This window comes from Mesocricetus auratus, unplaced genomic scaffold (genome assembly GCF_017639785.1).
Source record: "Mesocricetus auratus isolate SY011 unplaced genomic scaffold, BCM_Maur_2.0 Super-Scaffold_100676, whole genome shotgun sequence".
Taxonomy (NCBI): domain Eukaryota; kingdom Metazoa; phylum Chordata; class Mammalia; order Rodentia; family Cricetidae; genus Mesocricetus; species Mesocricetus auratus.
This window is the reverse complement of record NW_024429266.1, coordinates 73,735,783-73,759,638: the sequence shown is the minus strand read 5'-3', so window position 1 is coordinate 73,759,638 and position 23,856 is coordinate 73,735,783. Positions and strand designations below refer to the sequence as shown.

General features: G+C 38.1%; 1 protein-coding gene across 2 annotated transcripts in view; it reads right to left on the bottom strand.

Annotated features, from left to right (window-relative positions):
• The window catches only part of Cntnap5 (contactin associated protein family member 5), a 919,042-nt gene that overhangs the window by 43,949 nt on the left and 851,237 nt on the right, over positions 1 to 23,856 (bottom strand). For both annotated transcript variants that reach the window (XM_040737777.1, XM_040737776.1), the window contains 2 exons: positions 15,629 to 15,759; positions 9,046 to 9,130 (listed from right to left, as the gene is read on the bottom strand). In XM_040737777.1, the coding sequence (XP_040593711.1) occupies positions 9,046 to 9,130; positions 15,629 to 15,759 (216 nt within the window). The remainder of the gene's footprint in view (positions 1 to 9,045; positions 9,131 to 15,628; positions 15,760 to 23,856) is intronic.

The following is a 23,856-nucleotide window of genomic DNA, read 5'->3' as shown; positions in this document are numbered from 1 at the left end:
GCTTCCCAAAAGAATTTACGTCTTCCAAGAATTCTCCTAGCCTAGTTGCTCTGTTTATGTTTTCTGCCTAGTTACTGGACAACCAGAAATACGAGTGACAAATATTTAGAGTGTACAAGAGGATTATCCCCCCTCAAAAGAAGGGGAGAGGAGTCACATGGAATCAAAAACAACCAGACAGGTCCAGAAAGACTGAATGATGATGGCATCCATGTTTCCAGATCCATCAAACTCTGTAGGTTGACATGCCTTCATGTGCAGAGTATCTCTTGTCATTGTCCTGATATGGATGTGACATATCTGTAAGAAATTAGCAGGTAGAGAGCAACACCCACTCCACTGGAGAGACACAATAATTCAGAATATAACCAAGCCTCTTTAGAACTCCTAGTTACAGTGCCCTTGCGAGATATATAACAAAGTCAGCTCCATTTAGTATTTATATAAGTTTTAAAATTTAGAAACCTGGCTTGTTAGATAGCTCAGTAGGTAAAGAACTTACTGTGTCAGCATATTCCTCAAAACCCACAAATAGTTAGATTGGTGGGAGCATGAGGCTCCTCCCTGGAGACAGAGGAGGATCCTTAAAAGCTTTCTAGCCAGCTATTCAGGTGTTTTCAGTGGTAAACAAAAGAACTTTCTCCAGTGAGATGGAAGCCAGGTGCCAGCATCCAAGATTTCCTTTTGACCTCCATACATATCTGTGACAGGCACACATGTCACAGTATTCACACAAATAATAATTACAAGCAGTCATATAAATATAAATAACATCATGGATGCCAATCACTATATACTTTGTAATTTTGTTTCATGGTCTCATATTGATTGCACCAGACCTGAATCATAAGAAAGCCCAAATGTGCACACAATCAAAATGAAATTATATTTTAAATGAGTTCTATCAAGGAATACACTTTTCAGAGATAGTGTAAACCGTCTCTTTGTCCTCGTCTATAAGAAGAATGGAACATTCACAATATTCACTCAGCTAACTATGCTGCTAAGAAAGATCTCATAGACTTGAAATACAAATGAAAAGACTCCAAGAATGTAATAACCAATTTAAGTACCATTAAAACTTGCTTCAGTTTACCAGACAAAAAGCATTTTAAGGTTATCATTCATTGTTCTGTGATTTCTTGATTAATAGGGTTTCATGCTGGGTCAAAAGGAATTCATCTTACATCTATGTGGCTTCTTAGTGTCAAGTAGATGCAGGAAGTCACATGTGCAAATGTTTAGCCCATTTAGCCCCTATAAATAATGTCTCTTCTAGGTTTAAGCTCTGAGGTAACAAACCCCTAGCAGAGGAGAGTTGTCAAAGCTATACTATGAATGCCATCTTAATGCCAATTTAGAATTATATCATTATGGTTTTACACTTTAAAGAGGATCTTTTTCCCAAATCTGTAGATCAAGAAGTTACTTCTTAGGAAAACAGTAATAACAACCCTTTATTTCTGTCTTCAGGGAAATTATACTGGGACATAGTTGGTCTGGAGGTAAGCTATCAAGAAGAGGCCCTGGGTTCAATCCTCACTCAGAAAAGTCTCCAGCAATTGTAATGTTGTTGCAGTTGTTATGGGTTGTTGTTTCATTTGTCTTTAGGAACTTCAATTTTTTAAAAAATTAATATCCATTGGTTCTTATGAGACCAAGTAAAACAAAGGCTTCAAGAACACAGGTGAGCTGATTCAAGGGTACTGCTGATTCATTAGGGAATTCTCCAGAAAGAGATGATTTTGTTCAAATGATTGACTTGCTTAAATAAGATTCTCTCCCCTTTTTGTGAAATATTACTTTACCTTTTTTTTATTTTGTTGTGTATGTATGTATATGTATGAGTTTGTGATTACATGTATGAATATATGCTTGTATGTATGTGTGTGTGTTTGAATGGGTATGTCTTAGTTAGAGTTTCTATGGCTGTGAAAAGATACCATGACAACTCTTAAAAATGAAAATATTTAATTGGGGTGGCTTCCTTACAGTTCAGAGGTTTAGTACATTATCATCACAGGGGAACATGGCAGCGTATAGTCAGATATGGAGAAGTGAGAGTCTTACATTTCACATGTTACATGAAGTGTTCTGTCTCATGGGGTGTGTCTTGAGCATATATGAGACTTCAGATCTCACCTGCCCAGTGAAACACTTCCTCCAACAAAACAAGGACACACCTCCTGATACTGCCATTCCCTTATGGGGTCATTTTCTTTCAAACTACCACAGTGTATGCATTCCAGAGAACAAACCAAACTGTCATTTTCCAGGTACCATATAGTCTTCTCTCCTTTAATTAATTTTAGCTTCTTTTATCTCACAGTTTCCTTATTGTCCTGGAGCTCATGAAGTAGGCTAGGCTGGCTGGCCAGCCAGCTGTAGGTATCTGCTCTGCTTCCCCAGAACTGGGATTAGAAATGCATGCCATATTGCCACTATGTCTGGCTTTTTCTACACAAGTTCTGGGGCTCCCATTCAAGGCAAGCACTTTATTTGCTGAGTCACCCCATAAATCCCTAATGTGACTTTCTCTCTCTCTGTCTTTTTCTCTCTCTCTTTTTCGAGACAGGGTTTCTCTGTGGCTTTGGAGGCTGTCCTGGAACTACCTGTTGCAGACTACCTCGTCACGAACTCACAGAGATCTGTCTGCCTCTGCCTCCTCAGTACTAGGATTAAAGGTGTATGCCACCACCACCTGGTGTGACTTTCTCTTAATGTCATCAATATAATATTGTTATAACCAACTAAAACATTTGGAGATTGAAGCACAATGACAGTGAGCAATTAAAAATCAAACTTAGAACTAACTTTTTATGATAATTAAACTGACTTAATACATATTATAAATAAACCATGAAAGGTCTGTCTGTTCCCCACAAATAAATATACCTAAAGTATTAGTTAAAAATTCAGAAAATATAAGAATACACACTCACATGGGAATGTTTTGAAATCACAAATACTAGTAGCTAGTGAAACATCTAGAAACAAAGAAATATTTAATAAATTCAACTTATAAATCAATGAAGCCTTAAGTGTTATGTTTACAATGATATTTATTGATGGGCGCAAATGTTTATGCTATATTAAAACAAAAGAACAGGATACAAAGTCTTATATGCAGAGTAATCTCAATTCTTAAACAAAAGTTTTAAATTTATTTTTATTTTATGTGCATTGGTGTTTTGTCATGGGGGTCAGGTCCTCTGGAACTGGAATTACAGACAATTGTGAGTTGTCATGTGGGTGCTGGGAATTGAACCCTGGTCCTCTGGAAGAGCAGCAGTGCTCTTAACCACTGAGCCATCTCTCTAGCCCCTTAAGCAAATATTTTATTATGAAATTAATTCGTATTTATTGCAGAAGCCTTTTAAAAACAATAAAAAACAGCCGAAGGATGGTTGCGCAAGCCTTTAATCCCAGCACTCGGGAGGCAGAGGCAGGTGGATCTCTGTGAGTTCGAGGCCAGGCTGGACCGACAGCCTCCAAAACAATACAGAGAAACCCTGTCTCATAAAAACCAAAAACAAAAAAAAACAAAAAAAAATAAACAAGCAAGTGTGAGCAGCAACCTTGTGATTTGTGATTACGCATAATACCAACACTGGGAGCTAACAGACTGGGTTTTATTCCCTAGTATACAAACATAGAACTTCTTATGACTTGCCATAGAAAAGCATCCTCATTCATGGAGAGTCAACACACCTTGCATTTATGATGATTTTGCAGTGTGCATACCTGCATGTTACAGTACATATATGTAAGTTACAGGACAATGAGAGCAAATTAGTTATCTCCTCCCACCAAAGTAGTGTTGGAGTTCAAACTCAGAATGTCAGGATTAGTGGCAGGGACCTTTGCCCACTGAGCCATCTTGCCAGCCCCTCTTCAGTTTTAATGTAGCCAGTGGCATTGGTTCTCTTCATAGGCTAGAGTCTCGATCTAAGAAGCCCTCAAAAAATACTCTGTTCTGTTAATCCTGGTGCCTAAAGGACCAGGACTGGTTCAGAGTATATACTAAATCACCAGACTTTAGGACAGTGATTTGCTCCATCCTCGCAAAGAGAGAGAATGAACAAATTTGATTTGGCTTTGAAATGGAATGTTGTTGAAGAAAACTGAGACAAATTTTATACACATTTTCTCCTTACACTCTATTAAGAAAAATGCTTGCAGATCTTTATTTTACAGTAGAGAATGTCCCTCGGAGTAACTGTTTCTAAAATCATGGAGTGGGTGGCATTTGTTATCAGGTCTAAACATCCATTTTTGCTCTACTCTTGCTTTCTCTTTGCCATGCAACCCACTTACTCACTTAGGCCCAAATCCTTCTTGTTTTCTTCCTTTTTGCACTGCTCTGAAGCTTGACCTCATTTCTTTTGCTTTCTTTCTTTTTGTTTTTAATGTTAAAATTACATTTATTTTTTTATTTATTTGGGAGGAGGGGACACATGTGTAGAAATCAGAGTATATATTTCAGGAGTGAGTTCTCTTCTCTCGTATGGGGTTTGGGGATGAAACACAGGTCATTAAATTAGTGGATAGAGATCGTACTCACTGACCCACATGCTCCACCCCCTTTTATTTTCTCTCAGGCTAATCATGTCTCCTTATTCATGAGCTAGATAGTCACATGGTTCACTTATTTTCAGCTAGAGATCATCCACAGGCCACACATTTGAGCTTATTAGTGACCCAAAATCATCATCCTAGAAGCATTTTACAAGTGGATGAAGGCCACCTGGCTTCGTGAAAAAGTCTTCTATTGAAAAATGGGGAAGTTTATTGAATTCTCTACTCAGTCATAACCAACTCCACTACTACCTGACAGCTGATATGAAAACACCACAAGCAGGGAACAGTATGGCCCTCAAACCCTTAGGTATCTTTCTTTACTCATTATTGTATTGATGCCATTGTTGGGTTGATTTAAAAAAGTGAAGGTTCCTAAGAACATCATGTCCAACATCAAATTTCCTGAAGAGAGTTTAGAAGAGAATGTCATTGTAGTTTCTGTTGTACACGGATGGTTTCATCTAAGCTTTGACTGGGCAGAAGCCTTAATCAGTAAAATCATTGTCTTGCAAGCATGAGGGCCTAGCTTAATTTGAACACTGAACAGAAGGAAAAAGCTAGACTGAGAAGCATGTGTCTACAAACCTAGCATTGGAGAGACACAGACAGGTAGGTTCCTAGGAATTGCTGGTCTGCCAGTCTAGCACACTCTGTAAGCCAGATTCAATAACTAAGGTAGACTAACCCAATCCTTATCCTTTTGTCTCCTATGCATGTGCTCCTGTGTACTCATACACACACACACACACACACACACACACACACACACACACACACACACGAGTCTGAGATTATTGACATGAATGCTTTAATGAACTTTCTCCTCATATTTCTACTATGTCAATTGAAATGAGGATTAAATGGCTCAAAATACTTTGAAAAGTGAGGACAAGAAAAACCAGATGAGTATAAACAAATAACACTGTAGGAAAAAGAAATGGAGTCACAGAGGGCTTAGGAAGGAGAAGGAATTAAGCAAGAAAAATGAGTGGGAGAGAGCAATGAGCGTGAATATGAAATCATGAAAGTATACATAAAATAAATATTAAATAGCATGGTACTAACAATGACAGCATTTATTCTGAGAAGCTTTATCAAGAGGTTTAATGACATTGAGCTTCAGAATTCAAATGTATACTCCTGTTCTATCCAGGGACAAAAAAGTAGAGATTGGAATGATCCTAATCAGTACATCTATTTGGTACATGTAGAACAAATGAAAATCTTAATAGCAGTGAAATTCTCCATTTTCCATGCTTCAGGTTCTCACATATGAGTTCCAACTAATTATACAATTACATGTTTGTGCATGTGTATGATGGCTCATTGATGTGCACACATGAACACACTCCTGTATACTCAGATACAACATACGCAGAACAAAGAAGCTTCCAGAGGAAAGACACAGAAAACAGCTAGCAACAGAATTGGATCCCCAGAGAGTCAGACAGTGGGACCAGCAGAGACAGCGTGTTTGATAATTACTATCAACATGCTTTAAAAACAAATTAAAACCATGAAGAAACAATAAAGTACCTCAGATTTTCTTAATTAACAGTTTCATTGGCCAAATAGCAGATTTTTTGTTTAAAAATTAAATGAAAAATTATCAATAAAAATGATCCACATAATAATTATATTAATTGTAATTAAGCACATCTGAAAAAATGAAAATATTAAAAGTAAATAGAAACTGTCCCCAAATTGATTCTGTGGCTAAAGTGTTTAAAGTATTTGCCATGAAAGCCTGATAAGCTGAATTGAATTTGGTTTCTTGAACCAAGCATTCCACAGCATGCATCCACATTCGCCAACCAATACCCCTGCCTCTCTCACATGTACACAAAACTATGATCAAAAAATAAAAAGTGTTTTATATGCTTTGAATTCATATTATTTTGACAGTAGTCAGCATTTACAAAATATATGAGATTGAAATTAAGAAAGGCCAAAATTGATTAAATTCAGATCTCAAATTTGAATACATAGAATGTAAAACAATCAATAGTTGATAAGTTGAGAATCTGAGAACTAATGTATAAAGACTAATACTGCATGTGACTAAATACAAAGATACATAGGAACTAATTAATAGACTCAGGAAGTATAGAATATCAAATAGGAAAATTTAAAAATAAATCTACAACCAGACACATCTACAATCGCACAACACCAACCCACACATCTATATATCAAGTTGCTTATGCTTAAGAACATACAGTCAAAGCAGCTGTGTGTGCTGATGTGCAGGAAGTAGAACATTCAAAAGTGGAATCAACTGACAAGAGATTTCAAAGGCAACAAGTGAAGCAAGGAGACAACAGGGGTTGTGTGTTCTCATTGCTAAATTTTCCATTTCATACCAGCCCATAGGAAGGAGAGCCGTGATTTGCATGCACATTGTGATTTCCACAGTGTTATCTCTCCTCATGCAGGTGGTTTCAGATTCCTGTCGTGGCATCATGGATGCAGAGCTAGGAAAGGCAAGCATCGGTAGAAGTCATGAACCAGTGCTTCTGCCTCCATAGCCAGAGTGCACATGTGCTCCTTCTCCCTCTCCTTCAACTCCCATCTGAAAAATAACACCCTTTAGCTGTCTAGGAAAATGATATTCTGAGACTCAAGGTGTGATAAATATATTGCTTCAGATAAAAGTTTATAATTCAGGGTCTTTAAGATGGAAAAAATATATATCAAAAACATTTGGCTCAGAAAGGAGAGAATGACATTTTTTTACAAAGCAGAAATAGCTAAGATGCAGAGAACAGGAAGGTAAAACTCATCAGGGCCACATTAGTGCACCAGAACAAACAGCTTCAGGAGCAGCATTTTTACGACTACAGTATTATTATTAGGCATGAGGGGGGCACGATAAAAACTAAGCCCATTCAGAAGTCATTCACACTGATTGATTCACCTGTCTATCACTGGGGAAATGGAAATTGACATTTTCTAGACTCATTGTGAGTTCACATAATGTTCTAAAAACGTTCTTAATGAATCTGGAAGACTGGAGAAATAGCAAATCATTTCTGGTCCTATGTAAGCTGTTCCACTGTTAGCAAAACATATTTTCTGCAGCCATTTTTCTGAGTTTGTCTCCTTTGCATTGCAAATCTACATCCTGTATGAGTTAGAGCAGTTTCTGTACACTTGTTAGGATTACTAAGTAAATGAGAGCACCCCATACTCCCCACAAAGACCTCAGAGTTTCTGAGAAGTCATTCCAAAAGGTGCTATCTAGACTCACAGTTGAGGGCTACAAAAATTTCATAAGAAAGTGCTTTCTTGTGTTTTCCATCCCTGCTTAAAATACCCAAAGTTGTAATTGTTTTCTAAACTGTGCTGTGACTAACAGAACTACAGAGAATATGACAAAGTCACAGAAATATTTGAATTAGTAGGAGATAAGGGGTCAACGTAAGTCCAAATGTACAAGTAATTGCAAAATCTGACAAAGACTTGCATTCATCAACTATAAAACACAGATCTCTAGATTATATAGTCAAAACAAACAAAGCAAAACTGGAGCTTGCTTCTTGAAGGTTTGAGTTTTAATTCCTAGAACCTAAGGAATTCTGCACTTGGTGGTACAGGTATCAGAAATTCCAATGCTCTGATTTGGAATGAGAGATGACGAAAATCCCTGGATGCTCACAAGCCAGAGTCCCCTACACTTCTGCACAAAGCACAAAGCACAGAACAAAAGATCCTATTTCAAACAAAATAGAACAGCCAACACCTGAGGTTGTTGATCTCCAAAAGCATCCCATGCCACACACTTGCCCACAGTCGCACATGTGAGTATGCACATATCACACACTATATATGTGCAATGCTTTAATTAAACTTAACTGTGAGTTATACACAAGATCGTTAATTAGAGTTAAAAAAAGAAAAAATAATTTAAAAGGAAAAGATGACCAATTTGTGACCCATGCAAAGGCCCCTTTTCTGCACCAGTCATAAGCAACATATATTTAAGCTCAAAAAGCCATTGTTAAACATCAGCTATTTTTTCAAACATCCAATTCTTCAGGAAAGTATTAAAAGTTCAGTGCTGTACAAGAAATAAATTTTTGTAAACAGAAAGTGAAAATTCACGTGCCCTGTGTGAGAACAAGAGGAGAACCCACTCTTTTAATGTGAGGTTCAAACATCATGCAACAGCTCTTTCCTTCTGTTTAAAAGTAAGGACATTCAAGTAAGAACTCGACTTTCTGAAAATAACTAGTACATGCAAATTTAAATTAAAATGTTATTATTTTACTTGATCGCCTTTCTCTCAGATTATTAACAATTAACCAGCAAAATAATTACCACAAATAGCCAGCCTTAGTATATCCTGTTGCAAAACCTGTATCAAGACTACAGACAGGGCAGTGTCTGCAGCTGCGAATCACTGACCACACCAATATTAATTTTAACGACATCCATTGAAAAATATAGGACAGAAAATCAGACCTGTTACTTTGCCTAAGATGAGTGACCTTGCCGTCCTGAACTCGACTTCTGGGGAGAAGTTATAGCTGAAGAGTTGCTGGTCCACCTGTAGGAAAACAAAACAGTGCCATCAGCCCAGGTTTTCAGAAGGCATAAAGCAATTCCTTTGTAAACACTTTATAGGCTCACACAGGATAGGCTCCTCTCAGGGGTTTTCTCTCAAGAGACCTTAGAAATGCTCCATGAGTTTTCCCACAATGCACATAAACTACCCTTTCTTCCTTCCTTGTAAAATAAGTTCTTTCACACTTCCATTCCCTTGGATATCCTACAGAGCTATTGTCAAGTGTTTATCTCCCCACTGAGAGTTCTTCACCAAATTCTTCACTGAAAACAAGTAAACACAGAAGCCAATTTCGGATCTGCTATGGCACATTAAATGGGACCCAGCAGTGTTGCCCATTTTCACTTTTTCTCCCCTCTTTTTCTGACAGCCATCATCTTCTTTTCTTCTATATCCCCGACCTGTTCTCAGGTGTGAACTGTAGGTCTTCCTAGTTACAATCTACAGTTTGATAAATACTTGAGGAAAGCTACAATATTGCTTCACTGACAGACCTGGCTGATCACAGCACACTCAATAGAAGCCACTGCTGGAGTCTCCAAGGCTTGGTTTCTAGGAGACATCTTTAGTAATCACACCTGGCTTCACATACCACTGATTCTGGCCAGCTCCTCATCCAGTTCTCCTTCCCGGGATATACCACCAATCTATCTCCATTTTTCTCAGTCTAGTAAGATCCAATAGATTGTTTCTATCTCTATTATTTGGGGAAAGAGTGTACATCTAAGTATGCGAACTTTAAAGTCAGAGGAAGACTCCAGGTGCCATTCCTCAGGTGCCCTCCAGTTTTTGTCTGAGTCAGAGTCTTTCTATAGTCTAGAACTAGGCTAGACTGCCTGGCTAGCCAGCTCCTGGAATCAACTTGTCTCTATCTTCTCTCTCAGCATCACAGAGATTGCAAGTGCAGGCTTGTCATCTCTCCTAGATCATTTTATAATGCTACTGGGATCTGGCCTCAGATCCTCCATCTGACAAGGCACATGCTTTATCAACTGAACCCTGAATCCTGCCCTCAAAGCTCCACTCTGAACATCCAAATGATGCTATCCTCATCATTTTCTAGTACATAAGCTAGTAATGAAGACATAAAGTTACTCATTGAGGTGAGTGAGATTGCTTTGCTTGGGGAAAATCAAATGGATCAGGACTAATATGGAATATTTCCATCCAGTTCTTCCCTTCACAGCTCTCTTTCTATACAGATCCACTAAGAGTGGCAATCATCAGAAACCTCCTGATCTTGTCATTTGTCCTATGACTTTAATACAAATATGACCTATAGTGTGTGATTTAATGCTATGTCACAGCTCTGTGTATTATTAGACCATAATATTTATTATTAAGCAAAGAATGTACGAAGCATTACACAAATGCATACTTCCAAATATACTTTTCCTTACAATGCTACAACACCGAACAACTTAATTTCAGAGAAGTCAGAAAGGCTAATAAGTAGACTAAGCCAAAAACTATTATATGAACAGTTGTCCATGGCAATGTTATTTCTGGACCTGGGATCCCAGTCTATGTCTTCAAGTAGCCAGGTTTGTCTACCTGTCCTTGAAAAGGCAATTTGAACAGCCAAATTAAGATTATGGGGAAGGCCAGGAGTTTTGTGAGTACTTTGATAACCACCAGTACTTTCTCTCTGACAGGTGAGCAGCATTCCCGAAATGTCTCTTATTGGTTGACCAGTGGCTAAAGATACAACAGAGGCCTGCTTTTGCTGCTGTTGATTGTGTTTTTTCATTTATACTAAATGGCTTTTAACAAATAAAAAAAAAGAAACGAAGATTGGGTATGGATGGTTGGAAAATAAACATAATATCATGCTGGATCAAGAAACTGGCTTAAGGATAAAACAGAAAGTCTTTGCTCTAGTCATTTATGCTTTCTTCAGCAATTTGCAAATAGAAAGTGACTGTTTATTATTGAATATAAATTGATTGGTGAAAATTACGTAGAGAAGGAAAACACATACATCTTACTGCTCTCTCTGTGCTCTACTTCCCTTTTTTATTTGCGAAGAGCACAGAAATACAAAGGTATTAAAATATTTTATTTAAAATGATCTACTGTACTTTCCCTAGTTTTCCATCAGGGCTTCATTCAAAATATAGACAAACAAGACTTGTAGGAATAACTAATTAATGAAGTATTTTATTTGCCACATTAATCCAAGGACCTGAGTCTGGTCCACACAACTCATGTAAAATTCCACATGTGGTGGCATGTGTTTGTAATCCCAGAACTTGAGAGGAAGATTCAGGGAGGTCTCTTGAGATCACTGGAGAGCCAACCTAGTTTCCTTTCTGATTTCTAGACAAATAAGAATCTTTGAATCAAAAAACTGAGGAGGAACTGGGTCTCATCAGGAATGATACTTGAGGTTGTCCTCTGGCCTCTACATGGTAATCACACATATGACACAAATAGGAAGTTATTACAATTCCTACCATACATCATTTCAGAAGCTGCCTCACCCAAACACACTCAAAGGTGTGACCCTTACTCCTCTCAGAGAATACTGCAATAGGTAAGAGGGTAATTTCTGATGGTATGGCAATTATTCATGTTATATATCCAAGAATTATTCCTGAACTTTCATTTAACAGGAATAGCTAATAGTCACTTTTACCTTTTCCCACAGGCCACATTCATGTGGTCCCCAACACTACACCTTGGCATCCCTGAAATCCTCACCGTGTCTCCCCACAGGGCATAATTTATGACATGTTTAATGTGACATAGAATCTTCCTGGCTGAATTTTGCTTTATGTCAGTCACTTCTGAACAATTTTTTTCTATACAAGATGACAGAGTGTTCAAACAATGAGGCTCCAACCAGTGTATGCTCAGCTTTAAAACCTAAAGTATTCCCACTTGTCTTGGTTTAAGAAAGAATTTGACATAGCCTAGAATACCCTGGAAAAGAATCTTAATGAGAGATTGCCGAGAGTGGGCATGTTTGTAAGGAATTATCTTAAGTTAATTGATTTGAGAAGACCCACTGTGAGTGGTACCATTCTCTAGTCAGGAAATTCTAAACTGTATGAGAGGAGAGAAATAAAGCTGGAAACAAGCAAACAAGTGATTGATACATCCATTTCCCTCTGTTCCTTAATGCCAATGGGAAAATTTTGAACATTCTGCCACCCTGAGTTTACTCTTATGGTGCACTGAAACCTGGAATTATGAGTGAAAATAAATCCGTTCTGACCTAAGTTGTTTTTTGTCCGGATATGTATCATAGCAACAGACATGAAAAGTAGAACATCTCCCCTTCTCCAAAGTCACATCCATCTTAATAACATAGCTCCTGAGGCCATGTAGAATCCATTCTCTTAGTTCACAAACATTCACTGAGGGCCTTCTGCTATGGACTTCTTGGTAAAGAACTAGCTCTGCAATAACAAATGTAAACCAAGTTCCTGTTTCATCAAATTTACATTCTAGAGGAGAGTTAAAGAACATAAAGTAAGTAAACAAATTATATTCCATATCAGATGTCATGAGTTCTTAAGAGAAAATAATAAAATGAGTCAAAGACAATGGGCACTGTATAAGAAAATCAAAGGAGCTAGGTTGCAGGACATTAGGAGATGCCTGTATGAAGATAAACATTGACATATTAGTAAGTGTGTAGCACTCAAAAATGCAAGATTGAATAAGATAAGACAGCACATATCTATAGCTACAAAATTGCAGGAGTCTAACAGAGTCTTAGGTGTATCAATCGGTAGAAGAGATAAGAGAAGATTGACAAAGAGACAGCAGTGATCAACTAATGTGGGAGAAGAAACCTCAGAGAAGACTGGTACTGTTTAAAAAATAAGTAAGTCAAGTACCAAAGGTTAGAAGCAATTGCTCTGTCAAAAGTCAGGAACATAACCTGTAAGGAAAAGCCTGACATGTCCTAATGTTGTGTAGCAGCTTCCTCCGTTAGAGAAAACTAGGGTAGAGGGAACCATTGAGTTGGTCTTGTCTAGCTGATTTGAGAGGTATGCATCATAGGCTTTTCAGGTTAGAGTCAGTAGCTCCTGGGGCACTGTGTTCCTTTCAGTTCCCGAGAAACAGATGCACTCCCCCAGGTAGTGAAGCATTCAGGCTACTTTATGTTTTCTGTATTTTCCCTTACAAGTTAAGAAAGCATGACAATTGGTATTTGACATTTACTCTTGTATAACCTCTATCACTTGGAAATGTCTTTGTATCCTGGCAACTACAAGTGTATTGATCTTGGCAATAATCATTATGTTCTGTTTCTGATAACAGTATAAAAATACTGATTTCTCTCAATAAAATAATCACAGCCTCAGTCTTGCTGTGTCCCCGCCAAACCAAGTCCAGTTTTATGTCTTAACAGACTACATCAAGTAACTTTGGCTCAGTAAGAGACTGTGGGCACTTATGCTTGGGAAAGTGAAATACTACATCCTACAGGCAATTTCATTAAACTTGGTAGGTAAATAAGTCAAAGACTTCAGAAACTAATCAGATACACTATGGCTAGGCCAGAATGAGTTGCTTGGAAAAAGCACATTCCTACCTATTTATATGTCTTCAAGCTGGACAATGCAATGCCCGCCAGGTTTTCAGCTTTAGTGAGTTGCCACCTATACTGGGTTGGATTGTAGTTATGTAGCTGTCTTTAAGTCATTAGGTTTCTGTAACCCCTCAACTGTATGTCTGTTAGTAATCTCAATAAAACTCACTGGTTCACTAATTTGGACTTAGCTGCATCCTTATATTGGTTTGTTGTTTGTTATCTGTATGGAGTAAGTAGGCTTTTTTTTCGTGCCTCCACAGAAATATTTCACACTTCACAAATGTAACGTCATTTATATCTTGAGCAGCACAACTTTCTGTAACATGGTGGGATTATGGGGAAGAAAATCACAATAGTTAATTTTTATTGTCAACTACATGTAATTCAGAATTATCAAGGAAACAAGCTTCTAGGCATATCTGTGTGGTTCTAGGTTGGACTAACTAAGGAGGAAAGGTCTACCTCAAATATGTATGGTGCCGTTCCCAGAACTGGGGTTCTGGAGTAAGTAAAAAGTAGAAAGCAGGCTGAACACCTTCATTCATTTCTCTCTGCTTCCTGACTGAGGAGTGAATATGATCAGCTGCCTCATGCTCCTGCCAGCATAGCAGACTGTACTCTCAAACTGCAATCCCGAATCATTCCAACTGTTTATTAGGTATTTGGTCAGAGCAATGAATAAATAACTAACTAAGAAGATATGCTTTGGACATTGGCATATGTCAAGTTTTCCAAGGAATTTGAAAATAAAGTCTAGCTGTCTGTAAAACTGGTGAGAAATGGGTTTCTTTTTCTGTAGTCAGATGTATCTTGGTTGATTTGCTTGCTTGTTTTTGATGCATTCAATAATTATATGGCTTGTGCTTCAGTGAGGTAAGTGGTGGAGCTGGAAAGGTGATAAAAAGGTTGAAAGACAGGAGGATATTGGAGCTGCGTTTGTGACAGGGCCATGAGATCTGACTCACAGGTAGTAGAGCAGGCCTGAGAACTCTGAAATACTTAGCCCAGTCATGGGAGGGACAGAGTACACAACCTCCAAGTCCAAGTAGGAGGAGATATGGGAAGAGATATGAGAATGTGTGATGTCTCTTTTGAAGAATATATTGCTCATAGAAGAAGAGCCATCATCTTCTGAGAAGGCAGATGTCATTGTACCTGTTGCTATCAAGGAAAAACAGCATTTGACATGACAAATGTCAAGGACACAAATGGATGGATGAAACTCACCTAAGCAGAATGATGACTGCTAAGCTCACTAACAATCTCTCTTTAGATGGAGGGGTTTTGGAGACTTGGGCTGGACTTAATTGAGATCTGCCCTGCTCTGCTCTTGGCTCTTTAAACAGAATCACTCATCTTTAAGAGGAGCCTATTACACTGTGTTTACTCAGATAGCTATGCCCGTGCTCACACAAACACTTGAGACCCTTCTTTGTCTTGTCTACCCAGTCGGCTCATCCTTGTTGTCAAGAGCCAGTTTGCACTAGGAAGTAATTAATGATGTATAGATGCAAATTGTGACTCCCTAAAGGCTTCCACACTACCTGTCGCCTCCTCTGTCCCCACCTGTGCACTATGCCCTCTTCCCCTACAGCCCTTCCTGCAGTCTTTTGTACTTTCTTGTTTGCATATATTTCTTCATATTTCAATGTGGCTATGAACTGATTAAACTAGAGCAATAAAAAGAAAATACTTCCTCTTCCTCTCCAGTAGTTTCTGATGGACTGGCTCTGGTAGGGGACTCAAGAATTTTCATTTCTAGCTATTTCTCAGGTGATGGCAATGCCAGTGAGAAGAAAGGGCATGACTTAGTGCTGGACCAGAGACTAGAGTAAGTCTATACTACAGTATGTGGCTTGGGTTAGCTCAGACATGTTTGATGGAGAAGCCTTGTCATGTAGGCTGAGTGGAAAAAATGAGAAGTAAAATACCTGAATGGAAAGCTCTGGCCCCTCTCGGCTAATCTTCACCTGATGCACCCTTCTGTTGGCCAAGTTCTCTGTGCTGATGGTGAACACATGACTTTCTTCCTTGCTTAGCCGATAGCGAACTTGTAAACTTCCTTGAAAGCAAAAGAGTGGGTACAGATTAAAATCAAGAAAAGCAAACACAACATAGAAATATCTGATTAAATTGTTCATAAATTGGTTGTTCCTGTTTTCTGGGCCTCAGTGGCTCAGCATTAAACCTTTTCAAAATTATATACTTATCAGAGTTGAAATATAAACTTCTGGCTATGGCTACTAAATAAAAAGAGTGTCTCTGTTTTGTTCTTGTTGTCATTTTCTACATGTTCATTTTTAATTAAAATTCTAGGTTGAGATAAGCATGGAAGTATAGACTTGTAATTTCAGTACTTCACAGCATGTCTAGACAGGAGGATCAGGGTTTCAGGTTGTCTAGACTACAGAGGGAGACCCTGTCTCAAAAAAGTGACTATAAAGAAAGAAAGGAGAGAGAGCAGAGGAAAGGAAAGATGAGACAGAGGGAAGGAAAAAAGGAGAAGACAGGAAGTAAGAGGTCCACATTAACAAACACACCCACAAACCTGTCTTGTAATTGGAATGTGAGAACATGAGCCTGACTTGGTTTATTCTCATGACTTGGTTCTTTTAAAATAACTTTACTCCTTCTGAGCTTGAGAAAGAGGAAACCTACCTTTTGCCACCACTGATGTATAATACAATGTTTCCAGTTTAAGTGTGCTCTGAATAAGCCATGGTAACCAATCTATACCTTCATGGCCCCTTAGAAAATTCAAATTTTACCAGGAGAGTGTGTTCCAGCAACTCACTTTTCTCTATCAATGCAGTCAGAATATCAGTTCAATGAATCTCAAACTCACAGGCTGCAAAATGGATGTCAACTAAAGATGATTAAGGAGAGTCTGGAAAGGCATATGAAGGTCTTTCCTTCCTTGACTCTTTTATGTGTGAAGAGGAGGTAGAGGACTGAGGGATCAAGGAAGACAAAACACTACAGTATAAACAGCTATTGTAGTGTGAATAACCTTTTTTAATTTGAAAGCTACTCTACATGAAAGAGTGAAATGGAAGGCAAATATTCATTGACGTTTTCTCCCATGTTTTCTCGTTTTACCTCTCCAACATGCCTAGTGGCGCAAGTTGCTCTGTCTACTCTGAGCGTTCATGTACACTATACAGTTGGAGTCTTCCTCAGATAGCAGAAGTTCTTTCCTTGAATATACAGGCGAGGAAAAAATTCTGTGTGCAGCGTACAATATCATATTTTCAGAGGCATTAAGGAGAAAAGCACACTTACTCAAATTTGGGCTAATAAGTATGATTCTGGTCCATCCCTTCATATTTTTCCATTTCTTTGGCCTTCCTCAACAGACTTAATTTTTTCCCATTGTTGACAATCATAGGGTAGCAACCAGGCTTATATTCAAGATTAATATTCTTAGTCACCATGTCAGTGCTTGAGTCATCTTTTCCTTTCTCTGCTTCTTTCTGTGACTGTTAATATTCCTTGTCCCACTCTTCCCTAGGGTTCTCTATCACCACACTCCTACTTCAATACTACACAATGGTAAACAGTTTAGGTTTACAGTCCCGGAGGTAGCAAACTGTCACAGGGAATGTACTATCAATATAACAAACTAAAGAATAGGCAAAATGCCAGGTCAGAAGTGCATTGAGAGCAATGCATCATACTGCATTTATCTCCCACTTGGTCTCATTTTTCTCTCTAGTCTACATTAGCAGTGCTGCACATAAATAGAATACTTCTCTGCATGAATATGGGCAGAGATTTCTGTTTAAAATTTGGAGATTAAAAATAAAAGTGATTTTTTTGAGATGCAGTTATCTCCTTCTTTCCAAATATGTTCCTGAAATAAACATTTGTGATAGAATGCACTATGGTCACCAGCAAGTACCACATAAAATTTTACTGGGTCCTTTTAATGTTGATGCACTCAAATTCTATCTTTCTTCTATTTTCTTCCTTTTTTATACCTTTGAGCAAAATCATTACCTTTATGCCTTTCTGTGTGTGAGAAATACACGAGAGTTATTATCAATACTACTTAAAAACAAATCAGTAGGGTCTTGTGAGATGACTCAACTGGAAACTGTGATTGACTACCTGCAATCCATCCCAGGGTCCCACACATAAGAAGGACAGAACTGACTCCCAAAAGTTCTTTTGTGACTTCTACACAAATGGCAATGACACACTGCGAACTCAAACAGAAACACAGAATGAATATATTAATATGATAAAGTCTTTAATTAAAAATAATAATGCAAATTTATCCTAATATCAAACAAAAATACCCTAGAATTAAACATGGTGTTGAGGATCCTTCTTCAAAAGATCACATTCACATTCAAAAAATTGCCCTTGTCAAACCTGACAGAATTACATCTCTTACCTTTCTAAACAAATTCATCATGATTTCATTCCTGCCTTCCATATTCATCTAGAAAGTTCTTTGCTTTTTTCTTAATTTTACAGATATAAGAAAACAAATGAAAGTTTTGGACACTGAAGAAATTATTATTGTATTTACTTAATAACTTTTAGAGTCAGGTTTAGAACCTATAACTACGTGGTTCTAAAGTCTTATGTTTCCTTTAGAATGCCAGTCATCCCTTTCCAAAATAGGTCCTTCAGTGAGGTGAGGCTTTCACATTAGGATCCTTTCCCCTCATCTATCAGAATCCAGCATAATATTTCTCTTGGGAAACTCCCTTGCTTCTTTAAGCTCATAGGCCTGTCCATCTTTACCCTAGTGTACATGGTGTGATATTGACTATAATCTGCAAACTCTCTAGAAGTCAGGACATATCTTGGAGGTGTGTGTGTGTGTGTGTGTGTGTGTGTGTGTGTGGTGTGTTTGTGTGTATGTGATGCTCATTTATATATTCATGCACTTTGCATATCCATTTGTGCACTTGTACAGGCTAAAATCAACACTGACTCTTCCTCTGTTTATCTCCATCTAACCTTTGGAAACAGGGCCTCTCATTTGTTGACAAAGAGCTCAATGACTCATGAGACTGGTTGTCCATGCACTGGGGTTTTGTTACAGATCCAAAGACCTAGCTTTTGTATGAATACTGCGAATTCAAGTTTAGGTCCTCATGCTTGCACAATAAGTGTTTTATTTACCAAGCCATGGCCCAGGCCCCCTAGTTCTGTAGTCTATATCTTTCTGAGGTTTGGGTCTTTGAAGTGTTTTTCATCTAGCTGAAGGAGACTAAAGCAAATACCCTTCATGGTGCTATGACAAATCTGTCAAGGATGAGGTACTTAACTCATATTGAACATTAAACATGTCATCAGTGGCCTGCATACATTTCTAAAGCCAATTGTTCCTTAACAGTCCATATATAATTCTTGTTGGCATCTCACATAGTCTTTCTCTTTCATGATTAATTCATTATTTTCAGATTATATTTGCTTATAGTTTTAGTCTCAATTCACTGGCAATTCTTGTCTTTTTCGTGAGGCACTATAACTCCCAACATGGTTTCTATCACCAAGGTGAATGGCCTTCTGACCTATTAAGGGATTTTTCTGTGCCTCTGTATCCACATATCTTCTGCATTAAAAAGACTCTAGCCATTGTGGTTACTTCCCATTTCATTTTAACAAAGCATATCAGTTAATATTCTGTTTCCAAAGAAGGTCATTCTGAGTTCTGGAAAGATGATAAACTGGAATGAAGAGCTTCAAGATCAACTAGATTTACTATCAATATAATTATGTATTGCTGGCTACTGGGTTTTGTTTCAGGATATGTCTTCAATATTGTTTTATACTTTTTCATTTTTTCATCAAAGCTATTAAGATTAAGGTTATAACTTAATGATAGAGTACTGTGGGTATCACTCACAAGGTCCTGCGTTTGATCCCTGGTATGGCAAGAAAAAAAACTAACTGCAACAGAAAAAGGAAAATCACATGAATTATTTTATGTGAAATTCAAATAGAAGGAAATTAAAATCTGTGAAATAAATCTGGACATGTGAACCTTAGCCATTTTATAGAGATCTTCTCTCACATTTCATTATGACTTCCATTGCAATTTAAAATTCATCCTGCTTGCCTCCCTTTAGATTCCCCTATAAAAACATAAAGCATGATTTAGAAGTCTTTAGGTCAGTGAGTACATTAATGTCACTCTCGCCTCACAAAAGAAACGAGAAACAATACACCTAACTTGAGAAATTACGTAAGACCATTCTTAAACTAAGTCCATTTGTTAGGGCTTGTATTCATACTAGCTTATAAAAGTTACTATTACATGCAGTAATATAGTTATAAAATTCTAGAAGACCCATAAATTTGTTTAAAAACAAATTCATGGATTAGAAGAATTACTATCATAAAATGTACATACTGCTGAAGGTAAACTGATGATTGACTATAATATGTATCAAAATTCTAGTGACAATATTTAATAAATGGAAATGTCCAGAGTTCTACAAGGATGACCCCAATTAAGACTCTAAGCAATAGTGGAGAAGCTACCTTAAATGCTCTTCCCCTATAATGAGATTGATGACTACTTTATATATCATGCTAGAGCCTTCATCCAGTAGCTGATAGAAGCAGAAGCAGACACCCACAACTATGCACTAGAAGTTGAACTTCTAGAATCCAGTTTCAGAGATAGAGGAAAGATGAGCAAAGGGGTCAAGACCAGGTTGGAGAAGCCCACAGAAACAGCTGACTTGAACAAGTGGGAGCTCATGGACCCCAGACTGAAAGCTGGGAAACCAGCATAGGGCTGACCCAGAACCCCTGAACATGGATGTCAGTTTTGAGGCCTGGGCAGTCTATGGGGCTATTGGTAGTGGATCAGTATTTATCCCAAATAGATTCGGGAGCCCATTCCACATAGAGGGGTACACTACCAGTCTAGACACATGGGGGAGAGCCTAGGCCGTGCTCCAAATGATATGACAGACTTTGAAGATTCTCCATGGAAGGCCTAACCCTCCCTCGGGAACAGAAAGAGGATGGGATTGGGGGTCGATGGGGGGGCAGGGTAGGAAGTAAGGGAGAGGGAACTGGGATTAGCATGTAAAACAAGATTGATTCTAATTTAAATTAAAAAAACATAGAAGAAAAAATACAGTAAAATAGCCTCCTATACTTATGAGAAACCACAAAAGATCCTAAAGGATAGAAAGAATTTTGAGGAAAAAAAAGGATGGGCTGGCAAAGCCAGCAGGGATGGCTGACCTGAACACTGAACAAGGGGGAGCTCTTGGACACTGGACCAACAGCTGGGAGGCCAGCATGGGTCTGATTCGGACCCCCTGAGTGTGAGAGTCAGTGGGGAGGCCTGGGTGACCAGTGGGGTCCTGGGCAGTGGATCGTTGTTTGTCCCTGGGATACAGATGGACTTCGTGTGTCCATGGCACGAGGAGGAAGGTTCACTCAGCCTGGACTCTTGGGGGAGGGCCTGGAACCTGCCCTGAGCGAAGTGACAGACTCTGGATATCCTCTGTGTGGAGGGAGGTGGGAATGGGGTGGTAGGCTTGGGGGGGATGATGGGGGTGTTAGGAGGGGAGGGAGAGGGAGCTGGGATTGACATCTGAAGCAAGCTCTTTTCTAAAAATAAAAAGTAATATTTTTTTCTTGAAAAAAAACAACACAAAAGACCCAAAGGGATAAACAGAATTTTAAGAAACAAAAACAAACAGTATGAAGGTCATATAGAATTAGACATTTTAACCTATGTAACAGAATAAAGAGCTCAGAGCTAAATACACACACACACACACACACACAGAGAGAGAGAGAGAGAGAGAGAGAGAGAGAGAGAGAGAGAGAGAGAGAGAGAGAGAAATACAGAATGTTTAAAAAATTTATTTTTTTCTTGAGCATCCCATAGATGTATTCTGATCATATCCACTCCACACTGACCCTTCTAAGTCTTCTCAGACTAATTCTTGACAAATCTCAAAGAATACACAAAGGGACATGGAGTGCCTCTTCAGTAAATGATGATGAAAGAACTAATGAAGCTCACACAGAAGAACAAAATGAGATTTTAGATCACACTCAGAAGTTGACTAGAAAGTACTAAAAGTTAAACTTTGTGATCTAAAATTATAATACTCCTAGAGAAAAATAAGACATTTCATCAATATAAGAATCTAAATTTAAAAGTTATAATAGCCAAAAGATAAAATGGGAGTGCTTCAAGTGGAGAAGCTTCTTAGCCTCACAGGGTTAGGGCCAGCTAGATGGTTATCTAGGAAAGTCACTGCTGTACAAGCCTGACGAGCTGAGTTCAAGCTCCAGAACCCATGGAGGAAGGAAGGAGAGAACAGACAACTGAATGCTATCCTCTCATTCCTCAAGTACACTTTGGTATATGCACATACACTAAATATATACTTCATAGACTCACCCACACACAATACATGAATTAAATACCATTTTAAGTTGCTCTTGTACAGCATCCAAAACAACCAATGTAGCAAAATGGTTACCAACCGAATGGGAAAAATCACTTGCAAACAAATTGTTTAGCAAAAAGTTTACTAGTGTCCAAATACATAAAGAACTTACTAATAAACAGTCGTACAAAACAGACAATCTGGATGATATGGACACATCCTGAATGGATATTTTTTAAAAAAGACATACAGTATCTGAAGGGAATAAAAAGCATTCAATCAGCTGGCAGGGGTACCACAGGGTTTTAATCCTAGGTCTTGTGAGGCAGAGGCAGATGGATCTCTGTGAGTTCAAGACCACCCTGGTCTACAAAGTGAGTTCCAGAACAGCCAGAGGTATTGCACAGAGAAGCCCTGTCTTGAAAAACCAGAAAGCAAAATAAAACAAAAAATAAAAATAAAACAAAAGTGTTTTCAACCTTCATCAGAGAAATGTGAGTCTAAACATACTGTGAGTGTGGTCTTATATCCTTTGGCATGGACATTACTGAAATAACAAGAGAAAACAAGAGTTTGCAAGACAATGAAGAAAGAGGACCTGTTGTAGACTATGCATATAGCTTTTTTTTTGTAAAAAAGGGTAGATGCTTCTGCATGAGTGTTTCAGATATGCAAGTGATGAAAGCTTAGTCAATAACGGTGCTTGCTGCCAAGGTAGAACTCAGTTTGTTCCCCAGGAGCCATACAGTAGACAGAGAAAATGATACTTCCAAGCTGTTATCTGGCTTCCATGTGTGTACTGCCATAGCATATGCAGACACACACACACACACACACACACACACACACACACACACACACACACACACCCCAAATGGAAGTATCATGTGATTTAGCTTTCTAATACATATCCATATATATATATATATATTATATCCATATATGTATAATGTATGTAATGGGGATAAAATGCATTTCAAAGAGATGCTTGCATCCCACATGTCTTTCTGCACAAGAAACATACTTCAAATATTAAGCCAAACCCTAGAAGTCTGCTGAGGCATGAATGAATGAATTGTGGTTTGTATATAAATTGGCTTATAACAAAGAAGAAATCCTTTCCATTTGTACCATGGATGGACCTGGGGCCATTCTGATAAATGGAAAAGTACAGATACTAACTTACATATGGACTCTGAAAATGTAGACTCCATAGACTCCATGGGGAGGGTGGAAGTTAGTGTAAGTTGAGTCAGAGATATTGATCAAATAGTGCACACCTCAAGCTATAAGCAGAAAAACAAGTTTTGAGGATATGATATATTGATAGATGGAAGGGGAATGGCTAAATTATTTTCTACACATATATTTAATCCTCAAAAATAAACAATTACAAAAATAAAAAGGCACAAGTTTATAATTAGGAACTGAGTGGACAGCCAAATTTCCCAAGGAAGTTATTTTTTATAAACTCGTAACCTGACATTATGATGAAAATCTTATAAATTCCCCACAATGACAATTAGAATCTCAGCTCTACACACTACCACTCACCCACTAGAATAAAAATGACTACAAGTGCACAAACACCTCTTTCCATCCATGTGTGCTTTCTATTGTGGATAAGAGTTCCAAGAGGGAAGGGTAACAATCCTTAGAAAGGCCTAACTAACTACGAGACTGTATTTGCAGTCACTAGTATAAACAAGGACAATGTAGACGGAGCTAACCTGTAATATTATCAAAGTACTGTATTACTTTTGGGTCAGGAA